At 37.0% G+C, this 15385-nt stretch overlaps 1 protein-coding gene and 1 pseudogene across 1 annotated transcript in view; one reads left to right on the forward strand and one right to left on the reverse strand.

Moving 5' to 3' along the window:
• Nucleotides 1-15385, reverse strand: part of CSMD1 (CUB and Sushi multiple domains 1) — a 2584888-nt gene that overhangs the window by 739249 nt on the left and 1830254 nt on the right. The window contains exons 18-19 of the mRNA XM_006895025.1: nucleotides 4372-4488; nucleotides 2527-2742 (exon numbers count right to left, since the gene is read on the reverse strand). Of these exons, the coding sequence (XP_006895087.1) occupies nucleotides 2527-2742; nucleotides 4372-4488 (333 nt within the window). The remainder of the gene's footprint in view (nucleotides 1-2526; nucleotides 2743-4371; nucleotides 4489-15385) is intronic.
• On the forward strand, nucleotides 5994-11108 carry LOC102847369 (annotated as a pseudogene).

A 15385-nucleotide genomic window follows, 5' to 3' on the forward strand; every position in this document is an offset into this window, starting at 1 on the left:
CTATGAGTCGCAAGCGACTCGAAGGCACATAACAACAACAACAACATCTGCTTGTGCAATTGCAACGCCAGTTTTAGGTCATTTTCTGACACATAACACATGGAAGTTTAAGGTCTATTTTATACAGTATTTAGCAGATAGTTATTAAATTCCTTCTATTTATATAGGAATCACTCATGGCTTAGTCCTTAGGGAGTTGCACACTATGTCTGGGATTTACTTCCCTGGAAAATAAAAATGACTACTACAGGTTGACTGCTAACTGCCAAGTCTACATGGAAGTGCCTTAAAGGAAAAGCGTAGTGGCCCCACTCAAAACAGTCTGTGACAAAAAACTGAAAGCAGTGATGCTAACATTCATATGTGCGATAATGCTCATTCCTATACTATTCACAATAGTCCAAAGATAGAACTATCCAAATGTCTATCAATTGCTAAAAGGATAAATAAAAACATAATAACTATTACCCTTTTGTAAAGATAAATGACGTTTTGATGCATTCCATAAGATGAATACACTTGAAAACATTGCTAGGTAAATTAAGTCAGTCACAGAAATAGAAGTGTTTTATCTTCTCATCCAATATAATACTGTTAAAATAGGCAGATATATGAAACTCAGTGTTCAATAGTGGTTGTTATGCATAAGAGAAGATGAGGATCTGAAAAATCTTCTTTTCTCTAAAGTTAAGTTTGTTGATACAAAGCAAAAATATAAATTTGATAGTGGATATAGGCAATGAATTATTGTTGTTACATGACATGGAGTTGCTAGTGACTCTTAGCTACCCTATGTACAACAGCCCTAAACCCTCTCTGTCCTGTGCCAATATAACTGTCTCCAACATACCCACACTAATTAAACCAGTCACTGAATCAATCCACCTCATAGAAGGTCTTCCCCTCCTGCACTGTCCTTCTACCCTCCCAAGCATGATGTCCCTCTCCAAGGACTGGCCCCTCCTTACAACATGTCCAAAGTATGTCAGACGAAGCCTCAGAATCCTTGCCTCCAAGGAGCAGCCCAGTTTAACCCTCTCCAGGATTAACCTGTTTGTTTTCTTATCAGTCCATGGAATATTCAATACTCTTCTCCAACACCACAACTCAAAGGCATCAATTCTCCTTCTAGCCTCCCTAGTCATTGTCCAACTCTCTGATGCATAACAAGTGATTGCAAAGACCATGGCCTGTATCAGGCATTAATTGAATTAGACAAGCAAAAAGAATGTTTACTTGGCAAATACTGCATTGCCTATAGCATAACTACAACAATAAGAAAACTATTGAGTGCAATTCTGTTCTTACACATATAAAGTCATCATAAGTTGGAATCAACTCCAAGGGAACTAATAAAAAGAAAATAATGTATAAAGCACAGCGATAATGACACTAATACGTGGAAGAAGACCAAACAGAATCCTTTACAATAGAAGTTTCATTTTAATAAAGGAGAAATGACAAGTATTCAAATATTATAATGAAGACTCTTATAAGAAATATGTTCTTATTGTTATATGACATCGAGTCAAAATTTACTCATCCATCACTGAACTTCCAGAAGGTTTTCAGACACTGTATATCATGTAGGAGATTGCTCATCTTCCTTCCATTGAGCAGCTGGGGAATTTGAGCCTTGCATATTTAGGTTGACAGCACAACTCCTTACAATTCAACCACAATGTTTTTAAGAATCTTGTTTGAGTTTAGGTAGAGGAAATAAAATATGTGTATGAAAACTTAGAAACAAGTGTTTGTTGTTTTTCTAATTGCACTAAATCTAGGTTATGAAAAATGAAATTGAAAAACATTCTTTCTCAAGATATCATGTAGACCAATTCAAATTAACATAATTGTTTAAATTCATTAGCAATAGTAGGAAGCACTGGTGTATAGTCCACAGGGAGTTGGGATGCTAATGGAAAGGTGACACCTCTCTAATTCCATAGGAGGAAGATGAGCAATATTTTCCCACTCAGTTTACAGTATTGGAAACCTAATGGAGGATCAAGTGAGTCAGTTCTGACTAGAGAGCAAGAAGATAGTGAATGAGTTTGGAAAGGACAGAGAAGCATTAGAATATGTAACCTCCATTCTGTGTATAGAGGGTAAGCAAATATACGGAAGGGGTGCAGCAAATGAAAAACACACATTCATGGGTCATTATTTGTGAACTTGACTAAAATATACCTCATACATGCATGACCAGTTTTTAAAATAATGCAATTTTTTTTTCTCTTATCTGTCAAACATAGATATGAATATGTACACTTAACATTCTCTCAACCACCATTATTCATGTGTAAATTGTACATGTATTAAAATTAACTAATGAAATCTGCACAGAAAGTATTTTCTGTGTATTACAATTCACAATGCAAATAGTATTTGTTTAACCTTTATCCCATAATAATTTCCTATCTTTTCCCAAATACTTATAGCAATAATTGACATTTTATTTCTAATTACACTCATACTCACATGCATACAGTAATAGCATTATTATTGTACAAGATATCAACGTACCTGAAAATGTAATGTTGAAACCTTCGTAGGAAATTGAAAAGTCTGATATAAACCGAAGTTGAGCAGTGAAGTTTCCAAACAAACCTGCCTTAATAGTATGGGGCAACACAGAGCCCGTAAGCCTGGCTACAGGCTCTGTAAAACTCCCATCCTCTGTGATCAGTAAATAGTCATGGGAACTCTCAAGGTGAAAAGTGTGAAAGATCATCTGAACTCCTGGTAGAGAGAAAGAGAGATTAAAAACAAAACATAATAAAATTTTAAAGACATATATTCCATTGTCTTTTATTATGAACTGTAGAAAGGTAACAAGTTACACAAGTTTGTGGTATTTTCTTGAATATATTTCAAAAATATGATAGAAAATTTGTTTAGTATTTTTTTTCTGTTTTATACATCCAACTAAAGTAAACTTGTTGGAGTAATTGAAATTCAACAGGTTCATCATCAACTCCTCTCCTTGCCTTCAAATCACCAACTCATAACTGACTTCCAGCTATAAACCACATGGAAGGAAATTATCCATCTTTCTTCCTGAGGAGCTGCTGGTCAATTGAGATTGCCAGAAAAGTGCCTCTTTTGAATTAGGAGCATATCTATAGATTATGCCACCAGAGTTCCCATTCCCATTATTGAGTAGAGTGTGTTTAAATCAATATTTAGCCTTTTCTATTATTATTCTCAAACTGCATTTATACTTGTGGACAAGGAATTAACTGACTGTCAACAATACAGCTAACACTATTTTCCTAGTAGCAAAGCTTTCTTCTCTGTCCTACTTCCCCACAGCCAGCATGGCAAAACAGTATTCATCATTATTTCTATAACAGTTTTTATGTGTTTAATATTTTCATTGGTCTCCTTGTTTTAATTTATAGCTATTATATGTTTAAAAATACTTTTTAGGTTGCAGAAGGAAAAATCTTAAATTAAGATATTAAATGTGTATGTAATCAAACGCTGACAGTTAAGAGGAATATAGAATGTTGTAGTTGTTCTTTGTATATTCTATGTGTATAGTCTCATATTAACTGTACCCACAAATTATTTTCTGAATATTCTAGATAGAGAAAATGAATGACATTTCAAAGTTTTGTGTTTAGAAATCATGAGTAGTCCTCATACTAATTCAACTTTATTCCTACATCCTTTTAGACCTCGGTTCTTCTTTTACTACATATTAATGTTAACATTGTGTAATAAGAGTGTGCATAATGATATATGTCAATTTAATCTATAACTGAGTTCAGAAATACCTGGAAATATCTAGCCTATAACATAAAAACTACAAATTTAGTCATAAAAACCTGAGGATAGGATTTTAAATGTAATCTATGCAAGTTATATTCCTTTAACAATTGTAAATATCTTAAGGTTTCATTATATTCATATATAAAGTATAAATAACAATAGTGCCTCTGTAAAACATCTCTAGAGCCTGTGAAGATAAATACTGTTTTATTTATAATAGTTCTGGATAAACTTAATATTTAGAAATCCAGAATTTCTCTAGAAATTGTAACTTAATTATTATTTTTATTTATATTTAAAAATTTACACTTTTTAGTCTATATCGCTATTCCTTAAGGTTATGCCTAATTTTCAAGTTTACATTTTAGCATTTGAGTAATATACAGTGACAATTATATTTTTCTGTGTAAATATCAGGTCAAATGTTATAAAAAACCAAACTAACAATCATAAAAAATAACTATTAAAAATTAACTATTGAAAAAAATACACACAAAAAAGTGATTATTCTAATTCACAGATTAATACTTTTTTATGCTGGTATATTTTTAGATTTTACTAGTTTGTATATGTAAAATCATATCATATTCTTACCCTTCCCATGAGAAACTTCAATGGTCCATGTACAATTCAGAGAATTTGGGTAAAAATCTGGAAAGCCAGGAGAAAGGACTGTTCCACTCTTCCCATGGATGTAGCCTCCACAGAGGGCTTAAAACAACAAAAGAGAATAACTTTTATAATTTTTCATAAAAATTCCTAGGATAAAATAATGTTAAATAACATTGCATTGTTGTTGTTGGCCTCTGAAAACCCTATGAACAATAGAGGAACACACATTTGTATAAAGCTTAAAAAAAATCTAATGTCATATCCATGGACATTTGAATTAAAAAAAGCAAAAGTTCATTTTTCTTGCAATTATAATGCTCCAGGAAATAAAAGAGCATCTTAAATAGTAGAAAACCTAGGAAAATAGCACCTATTAAGGAATGAAATTCTCTAAAGAAGGCACTAGTCATTAACAATCTGAGTTATGCAGATGCCACAACCTTGCTTGCAGAATAATAAAGAGTGAAGCATTTACTGATGAAGCTTCAGTATGTATTATGTACTTCAACATTAAGATAATAAAAAACAATCATAATTTGACCAATAAATGTCCTGAGAAGTACAGAAACGGCTGAGATTGTCAATGATTTTATTTGAATCAACAATCAGTATCCATGGCAGCAGATTTATTACAATGTGAAAATATACTGCCAGGGCTGTCTTTAAAGTGCTTAAGAGAATAGGCTGTTATATTAAAAAACTTCCTTGAAGGCATCTAAACAACATTATCAAAGCATAAAAAGTGATATAAAGCCTGAATTGTCCACCCATGTAGAGTTGCAGAGAAGATGCAAATTTCCATTAACTAGCAATGCTGATCTTGAACTTAAATCCCCTACATTATAATAAACTAATTCCAAATTGCCTAAAATTTAATTTTTAACCAGAAGACTAAAAATCGTGATAACAGGAAAGTAATGACTTTCAGGAGATCAACATACTCTAAAATTTTAAATGTTCAGACTCTGATATCATAAATCTGTAAGTTCAAAACTTGATTCTCCTACCCTCTAGCTCTGTGACATTGACCAGCTACTTACTTTCTCTGCTCTACTAGTGTGTGTGTGTGTGTGTGTGTGTGTGTGTGTGTGTGTGTAATAAAATTTGACAATATCCATTTCATAGCATAGGTATTTACAGTAACCAATGTTACAGAATACAATGTGCAGTTTCTGAGCCCTGGTGGTTCAAGGTTAAGAGCTAACAAAATTTGGTGGCTCTTAATGATCCCACCAGGAGAGAAAATGTAGTCGTTATATTCAATAAAATTACAGCTTTGGAAACTCGGTGGGCTAACTCTGTTTTATCTCATAGGGTCTCTATTGGTCCTAATCAACTGGACTGGTCAACAATAACAATTATACACACACACACACACACACACACACACACACACACACACATACACACAGGAGTTCTTGGGTGGTAAAAAATATAAAAAATGGTTGAAGTGCTGAGATCTTTAACAAAAGATTTGAGATTCATGTTCACATAAAAACACTGAGAAAGAAAGACTTCATTATTTATTTTAAAAAATCAGATATTGAACACTCTCCTGAGGAAAGTTTTACTTTAACATATATAAAGTTGTCAAGGAATGGAAAATGGTTTCTAACATAGTAAACACCAAATATTCATTACCAAATATTCAAAAGCACATGAACTTTAAGATATCAAAATGTAATGATTTCATAAATTCTACATATCCCAGTTTTTCAAGTATCAAGGGGGAGAATGTTCAGAAACCTTTGCCTATATTTTCTCCTTTCTTTTCTATTTTAAAGTCTATAAAGATTTACTGTGAACAAAAGAACTGAATAAGAAATGAATAAAAGATGATGTAGTCAAGCTAAAAAGAAGGAAAACTCGTTGCTATCAAACATACATTGGGTTTTCTAAGCTTGTAAGCCATTCATAAGGGGATTGACCATGTATTTCCTATAGATTCAAACTGACAGAGAAGTGTGACCTTTGATTTAGCAGAGAAATTCCCTTTGGACTATACCACCAGAGCTTCCTAAGATAAAGGAAAGAAGAATTAAATTCTAGTTCTGCAACTACTAATCCTTGGGTCTTTAAATCATTTTAGCTTGGGTAAGCTAATAAAACTTTTATACAGTTGACTAAGGCAACAATGGCTCTAGACTTAAAATGCTTATTTAGGCTTCTTTATTTTCTGTTGACACTGTTATAGATTATTCTAACATATACTGAACCTATGAAAAATAGAAAAATGCTGTCCATTTTGTACAGTATCCACAGAACTTGTTATTTGAAGCCTATTGTTGAAATCTTGGTGTTTATTGATCTCCTTGAATGTCTTCCTCCTTTTCAATAACATTTTATTTCACAATTATATCTTTCTCCAAAGACTGGTTCTTCCTTGGAGTGTGCTCAAAATATATGAGATAAACATCTTGCAATTCTTGCTTCTGAGGAGCATTCATGTTGATATAGTGCTTCCAAGACAGATTCTGCGGGTAACTCATGGTATATTCAATATGCTTTTTCAATATTGGATTGAAAGACACAAATTCTTTCTCAGGCTTCTTGAATTGCTGAGCTCTCACATGCTGAAGAGTCAACTGAAAATGCCATGATTTGAAGAGGTATGCTTCTGTTTTTACAATGTCAATATTTTAAAAAGACTGCTGATATAGTCTATAGGAAGTTGTAGTGCTAAACCAAAGGTCCGACATGCCAGTTGCTTTCAATCCACGAGCAGCTCCATGGGAGAAAGAAGACCAATCTTCTCCTGAGGAGTTCACAGCTTCAGAAACCCTCTTGAGGATCAGCTATAAGAGAGCGCCAACTCATTGCCAGTCAGTTTGAATTTGAGTTTTTGCCGCAGATTTACCAAATGTAGTATATTGTTTGATTTTTTTTTTGTTACTTCCCTGACTGTTATTGTGGATCCAATAAAAATAAATCCTTGAAAAATTTCATTTTATCTCCAATTGTTATCCATTTATTTATTGGTTGATCCAGTTGCAAAGGTTTCTACTTTTTTTGTTGTTGCCATGTGATCCATATTGAAGGATCATTCATCTGTAAGAGCCTTGTATTCTCTTGATTTTTAGCGAAAAAGTTTGTTTCTTGTCATAACCATAATACCCAATCATATATCAATTTTAAAATGTTGCATAGTGGAGTGTACTCGGAGGGAGGGGGGATTGTATACCAATGAAAGAATTTTTCTTTTACTTTTCAAAGAGAGGCGTGAACTGGGGTGGGGGAGAGGTGACAGGCAGAAAAGTGCAACAATGAATAAATGGAAATCCAAAATTTCTGTAAACGTTCATTAAAATTAATTAAAAAAAAGAAAGGTGATTTTGTACACATATCATGAGCTATCACTGAGTCTGCCTTCAAACTGGATGTTATGTTCTTCTAATAGTATATTTCCTCAATTTTTTGCACAATATACAGAGTATACTAAAAGATGCTGTGTCTAAGTGCCCTTGTGTCAAGGATGACACACAGTGACTCTATGAACAACATATCTGAACACTGTTCTATCCTGAATTATCCTTATCATCCCTAACACATTTGAGCCCATTTCTGGAAACACTGCATCTGTCCATCCTGTGGAAGGTCTTCCTCTCCTTCATGGACCCTCTACCTTTCAAAACATGATGTTCCTGTCTAAGACATAGCCTCTCTTAACAACATGTCTAAAACATTTCCCCAATGAAGTACTCTGGTTTCACTTTCTCCAAAAAAAATTTTATTGGCTTTTATTTTTTTGGTAATTGATGGGATATTCAGAATTCTCCTCCAATATTGCACCTCAAATGCATTAATTCTTCTCCTGTCACTCTTATTTACTGTCCAGCTCTCAGATATGCAGCAGGAGATTGGAAAAATTGTGACTTGAATCAGACACACAGTCTGTGGCTTCCATTTTTACCCTGTTGGAGAAGTTTTTGGATGTTCATAGGGATTTGATTCTTAGAGGGTCCCATTCATCTATTTAATCTTCTGGTTGTAGATTTTTCAGGATACTTGGAAGACTGTTTATGTTGTGGATTAAGACTTCTAGAGTTCTTCCAAGCTTTTCTTTAATGAAGTTTATAGTCCTTGGTTTTAGTCCTAGGTCCATGATCCACCTTGAGTTGGTTTTTGTATGTGGAGTGAGGTGTGGATCTTGAGTCTTCTGCAGATACTTTTCCAATTTTGCCAACAACATTTGTTAAGAAGGCTTTCTTAACTGAGTTCATCTCCTTGTCAAAAATCAGTTGACTGTAGGTAGACGGGCTGATTTCCAGGTTCTCAATTTTATTCCATGATCTATGTGTCTGTAATTGTATGCTGTCTTAACCACTACAGCATCGTTGTAGGATTTAAAATCAGGAAGTGAGATGCCTCCTACCTTTTTTCTGCTTTTAAGGAGGGCTTTGTTTATTTGGGGCTTCTTTCTATTCCATCTCATTTAAAAAGGGATTGGTATTTGTATTGGATTTGCATTGAATATGTAAATTGCCTTTGGTAGTATTGCCATTTGCACAATATTGAATCCTCCTATCCATGAGCAAGGGATATTCTTCCACATCTCCAGGTCCCTTTTTTATTGCTAATTATTTTTATTTTCATAGAGAACCAATGGTGGGCAGAGTAGGTCTGTCTTAAGGAATTTCTATACTTTAATGTTTTCAGGAGCTGTGTGCTTGATTGGTTCATATTACCAGCCAAGCTTAACCCTTGCATCGCTATCTCATTCTTTATTTTATATTTTGTTTTAACATCTCATTCTTTATACTTTCTTTGAAACTAGGTGAGAAGATTTTGTGACATATTTGTCAAAGTATTCAGCTGCTAAATCACAAATCAGTGGTTCAAATCCACCAGCTGATCTACAGAAAAAAGATGATCCAGTCTGTACCTATAAGCATAAGAATTAAAACACTGAAACCTTATTGAGCAGTTCTGTCCTGTAAGTATCTTTATAAAATGTAATAGATGCAATTACATGTTTTTATTTCCCTAAATGTTTAACTTTCATTAATTCTGACAGTATAGAATGTTTTTATCATATTAATATTCTGAGGTATAATTCATAAAAAATCTCCACAAATAATATTATCAAAATAATTTACTGATTTATGAGAGATTCGATATATTGATTCCTCTTCACGTTCTATGTTTTAGTGCATTTTAAGGAACTTCATAACATATTTAAATGTTTAAATCAAATGTGAAAAGTTACATAAAAATCAGTAAAATACTATTATTTTAATGAATTCTAGAATATTTTAATAATTAGTATAAGACTATTATTGAAGGAAGAATATGGCAGTTGCCCCTTCCCCCAGGCTTGATGACTTGAGAAACCTGATAACATCTAAGCTGATAACATCTAAGCTGGTAATATCAAAGACCAGACCAGACAATGGATCCTGATAAGGGTCTGAGCCTGATCAAAAGAGCCCAAAGCTAACTTAATAAAAACCCCAAATTCTGGCTGGGGGGGGGGGGCGAGCTTGGCCCCGCCCCGTACCAGGGCTGCCTCCACCGGGTTCCGTTGACTGTGGCAGTGGTGGCTACAACGGTGGCGGGAGCCCTTGGCCAGCTGTGGGGCTGGCTGTGGAGCGAGCGCTTCTGGTTGCCCCAGAACGTCAGCTGGGCTGACCTCGAGGGGCCGGGCGATGGCTATGGCTTCCTGCGGGCCCGGCATGTACTCTCGGTATTCCCGCTGGCGGCGGGCATATCCTCTGTGAGGCTGCTCTTCTAGCGGTTTATTGCCAAACCCTGTGCTCTCCATGTTGGCATTCAGGACATTGGTCCTTATCCTGCTCGATTTAATGCCACTCTTGAAAAGGTGTTCATATCTGTTACCAAGTATCCTGATGACAAAAGGCTGGAGGGCCTGTCAAAGCAACTGGATTGGGATATCCGAAAAAATCCAATGCTGGTTTCGACATCGAAGGAATCAGGACAAGCCCCCAACACTCACTAAATTCTGTGAAAGCATGTGGAGATTCACTTTTTATTTATGTATATTCTGCTATGGAATTAAATTTCTCTGGTCGTCAGCTTGGTTCTAGGACATCCGACAGTGCTGGCATAGCTATCCATATCAGCCTCTCACAAGTGGACTTTATTACTATTATGTCATGGAATTGGCCTTCTATTGGTCTCTTATGTTTTCTCAGTTTACAGACATTAAAAGAAAGGACTTCTTGATCATGTTTGTGTATCACTTGGCCACCATTGGGCTCATCACTTTCTCCTACATCAACAACATGGTTCGAGTGGGAACTCTTGTCATGCGTCTACATGATGCCTCAGACTTCTTACTAGAGGCTGCCAAGCTGGCCAATTATGCCAAGTATCACAGGCTCTGTGACACACTTTTTGTCATCTTCAGTGCTGTGTTTGTAGTCACTCGTCTAGCAATCTATCCATTCTGGATTCTGAACACGACCCTCTTTGCGAGTTTGGAGATAATCGGGCCCTATCCTTCCTGGTGTCTCTTCAATGGCCTTCTCCTGATCCTACAGCTTCCGCATATCATTTGGTCCTACCTAATTGCACGGATTGCTTTGAAAGCCTTGATCCGAGGAAAGGTTTCTAAGGATGATCACAGTGATGTGGAGAGCAGTTCAGAAGAAGAAGATGTTGTGACCACCAACACAAAAGGCCCCTGTGGCAGCATCTCCAGCAATGGTGCCAATTGGGTAAATGGTCACATAGGAGGCAACTACTGGGCTGAAGAGTAAGATGGTTGGTATGGCAACTTGAACACACATGGACTTGTTGTGGGGCCACTGGCAAGCTACTCTTCTTGGGCCTCCCACATTCTCCCACATTTACACTCCTGTGAGTAGAGAAACTGCAAGGCACTGAGGAGAATCAAGCAAATATTTTCACTTTTTAAGAAAACTCTGCCATTTTGTACTTAATAGCGTCCAGGTCCTTTCAGGCGCTTCTGGTTGTCCCAGAACGTCAGCTGGGCTGACCTCGAGGGGCTCTGTTATTTGGTGTGTGTGTGTGTGTGTGTGTGTGTTTCTGTGTATGTGTATGCACATGTGCATTTATGCATACGTATGAAGTTTGTTGCCTGGGTAGGCCACACTTCTGGACTGAACCTACTGGATCTTGTCTGGCCCCCTTATCCCTGCCTCAATCTCAGATTTGGCTGCATCTGAATTTTGCTGGCTCTGGGCTACCCTCCCCCTTACTGTCCATGGCTCTTGAGGCTCTGAGTCACTGGACTGTCTGAACGGTGCAGCCCAGTTCAACTCCAGACTTCTGCACTCTTTCCACATCGGACTGGAGCCCTTCACCTCATGAAGTTGTTTAGAATCAGAGAACCATGGTGGATGACCAAGACTGCTGTGTCCCCTACCTGGACCCCCCTTCCTATCACCTGGTATTAATAGGGGCAGCTGATGAAACCCTACTCCTTTATTCAATGGTACTCAGGGAGGGAGGTGAGAGATGGTGAACTAAGAGCAGGGGAAAAACAACAGCCACTGGGTGAGCTGTTAACAGTTGATACTGTTGTTTACTCTTCTATGATTAACAGTGCTTCAATCTCCAAAAAAAAAACAAAACCAAATTCAGAGAAATACCAGCTTAGTCCTCCCCAGGACCCCATAAGAAGGAACCCTCCCAGACTTTTTGATTCTGTCCACATGCTCTGAGGCCAGGCCAGGTTACTTGGCATCCCTCTCAGACTTCGCAATATAGGCCTATTCATTTCTTGGGACCAGTTTCTTATTTCTCTCCTTCTCATCCTTGTGTTCTTTTTTATATCTAACTATTATATTTTAGAATTACATTAACCCAAAGAGATATCCTTTTACCCATAAGAGGGTGGTTATAACTAAGAAAAAAAAATGAAGGTGGCTGGTATTAGCAAGAATATAGAGAATTAAGAACCCTAATTTTTCATATAGGTATTGCTATGGGGAAGTCTGCTGTTAGGGACCTCTCCAAAGTGCTGAAGAGCAATGGTGTCTCTCTAGAGACTAAGGTGCGTCTGATACAGGCTATGGTCTTTGCAACCACTTGTTATGCTTCAGAGAGCTGGACAGTGACTAAGGAGGATAGAAGGAGAATTGATGCCTTTGAATAATAGTGGTGGAGAAGAGTATCGAGGGTACCATGGACTGCTAGGAAAACAAACAGATTCAACCTGGAAAGAGTCAAACCAGGCGGCTCCTTGGAGGCAAGGATTCTGAGGCTCCATCTTAAATACTTTGGATATCTTGTAAGGAAGAACTGGTCCTTGGAGAGGGACATCATGCATGGTAGGGTGGAGGGACAGCGCAGGAGGGGAAGGCCCCCTATCAGGTGGATTGATTCAGTGACTGGGACAATTGGGATGGGTGTATCGGAGATGGCGCAATTGGCACAGGACAGGGCAGAGTTTAGGGCTGTTGTAAATAGGGTCATTATGAGTCGCAAGCAACTCGACAGAACATAACAGCAACAGCAACAACAACAATTCATTTCAAGGAGCACTGATAGCCTAGTGGTAAGAAGTTATGCTGCCAATACAACAGCCCACAGCCCAAGTCCCATTCCTTCTCCTTGGGAGAAAGATGAGATAGCTCCTTCCCTGTAATACATAGGCTTTCAAAAACCACTGAATGTTCACCTATGAGCCTGTTCCCACTCTAAGGCACATAACAACAGCAACAATTCATTGCTGGTGAGATTGAAAGAATTCACAGGTTCCTCAAAAAGTTAAACATGAGATCCAGTAATACTATTCCTAGATATAAGACAGAACCAAACCTATTTTCTTCAAGGTGATTCTGACACCTAACAACCTTCCTTTTGGTCTATGAGACTGTAAATCTTGAGGAAGTTGACTGTCTATCTTTCTCTCATAGAGAAGCTACTATATTTAAACACTGGCCTTTCCATTAGCAGTACAACTCATAACACACAATGCCACCAGGCGTCTTTATTCCTAGATCAACACAGTCACTGCCATGGCTGAACTCCCAAGTGGGCTTTTAGAGCCTATACAATCTCATTACATTCCTACATATATAGATTGTAAATAATTGAAAGAAGCACAGAAAGCTCCTTGCACATCACAACTCATTTCATTACTATTTGTAATAGATAATAGGTGAAAATAGCCTAACTAGTCATCAACAGTGAATGGAAAAAGGAAATTGTGGCATACACATAACAATGGAATATTATTCATTGAAAGAAAGGCAGTTCTGATAAAGGCAACAGTGAAGATGAATCTTGAAAATATTAAACTGAGTGAAATATGTAAGCACATTTTAAAAGAACAAATATTTCATGGTTTCCTAATTATGGAATATCTAGGACAGGAAAGTTTATACAGCAAAAAGGGGTTTTTAGTGGTAACTACTAGCAGGAATGAGTGAGGGGGGAAAAAGACTAAATACTTAAGAGACAATGCCTTTCATTAGGGTAGTATAAATATTTGGGAGTGAATAAGAGCCGTGGTTGAAAAGCTTGATAAACGTAATTAAACATCATTAAACTGTTCATGTGAACATTGTTAAAGTGGCTAAAGCTTTGTCACATACATACTTATCTCCAGCACCAATGCAACAACAAAATATTAGCTCTGCATTTCATTATGAAAGGAAATATATTAATCTATCATTTGTGATTCATGTATTTACCAAATAGTTATTGAGTACTCATTAATAATCTATGTCCCAAGAACCAGGCTAATAATAATAATGGCAAGATAAATACACTACTGCCCTCACTGTGTATGTGTTCTACTTGGAAAGGATTGAGTATAAGCATAGTAATATAAAATTGTTGAGTATTACTGAGTTGGAACTGACCCAAACCTTACCCTCCAACAGGTTTTCAGAGGCAGCATATCATATGGAAGTTAATTGCCTCTCTTTTTCCAGTGAAGCAAATGTTGGATTCTAACCTCACACCTTTAGGTTGACAGCACAGCTCTTTACCACTAGACACCAGAGATTTTGTTTGTTTGTTTTTAATAACATAACAAGTAGATTGTATAGTATGTAAGAAAATACACACAAGGGAACAAAATGAATAGAAGAATAGGATATTTGAAGAACTGTGCAATATTAGGAAAAAATTTAAATATAGTCTGATCTCATCTACTCCATGCTGTCTAGGTTTGTCTGTGCTGCCTAGGTTGATCTGTGCCTTTGGACTCCAGACCTGCTCAGAGTGCCAACATCACTGAGAAGTAAGAGAGATAATGAGAGGACAGAAGAGGTCAGAAATCTAAGCCATCATATTGCGAGTTAGTTAAGGGGAGGGACAAAGACATACTTTTGGGTGGTATGGGGCAAGGCGAGAGAATAGAAGAGGATGCAAGCAGGGTGGGGATGGGAGAAAGCCTAGGACAGCATGTGTCAAAGAGCAAGGTGGGACCAACATGGAAACTGTTAGAGGAGTGATGGGGAAGGGTCTTTCATCTTCTCTTTCGGGTAGAATGCTTTCCTGTCGATGAGATGGATCCATTCTGTGACTGGAGTGGTGGGAATAAGTGCGTTTGAGATGGCTAGGTTGGCACAGGATAGAACAGGGTTTAGAGGTCTTATACATAGGGTCGCTATGAGTCGTAAGCAACTAGTTGGCACATAACAATAACAACAATTGTTCTAATGCTTAGCATCCAAATTAAGAAAGACTAAAACAAAGGATGGGCCAACCACTTCCAAAATAACAAGCTTTCGAAAACTATACATACAGTAGAACACACTTAGATTAAACTAGCAGAGGAGTCACCAGAGGCTGAACATTCATACTGGGAAACACAAAGAACGAGATACAGCTGCAAGTGGACTCTAATGATTAGAATGTAGAGTGTGAGAAATATGATTGTAGGAAAACTGGACATTGTTGTTGTTCTTGTTATGTGTCATCGTGTTGCCTGCGACTCATAGTGACCCTATATACAAGAGGCCCAAACTGCTTTATCCCGTGCCAACCTCAACATCTCCAACATACTCACTCCTACCACCCCAATCACAGAATTGATCCATCTCATCGAGAGTCTTCC

This window comes from Elephantulus edwardii, unplaced genomic scaffold, assembly GCF_000299155.1.
Source record: "Elephantulus edwardii isolate Elephantulus edwardi_28Jun2011 unplaced genomic scaffold, EleEdw1.0 scaffold00154, whole genome shotgun sequence".
Lineage (NCBI taxonomy): Eukaryota > Metazoa > Chordata > Mammalia > Macroscelidea > Macroscelididae > Elephantulus > Elephantulus edwardii.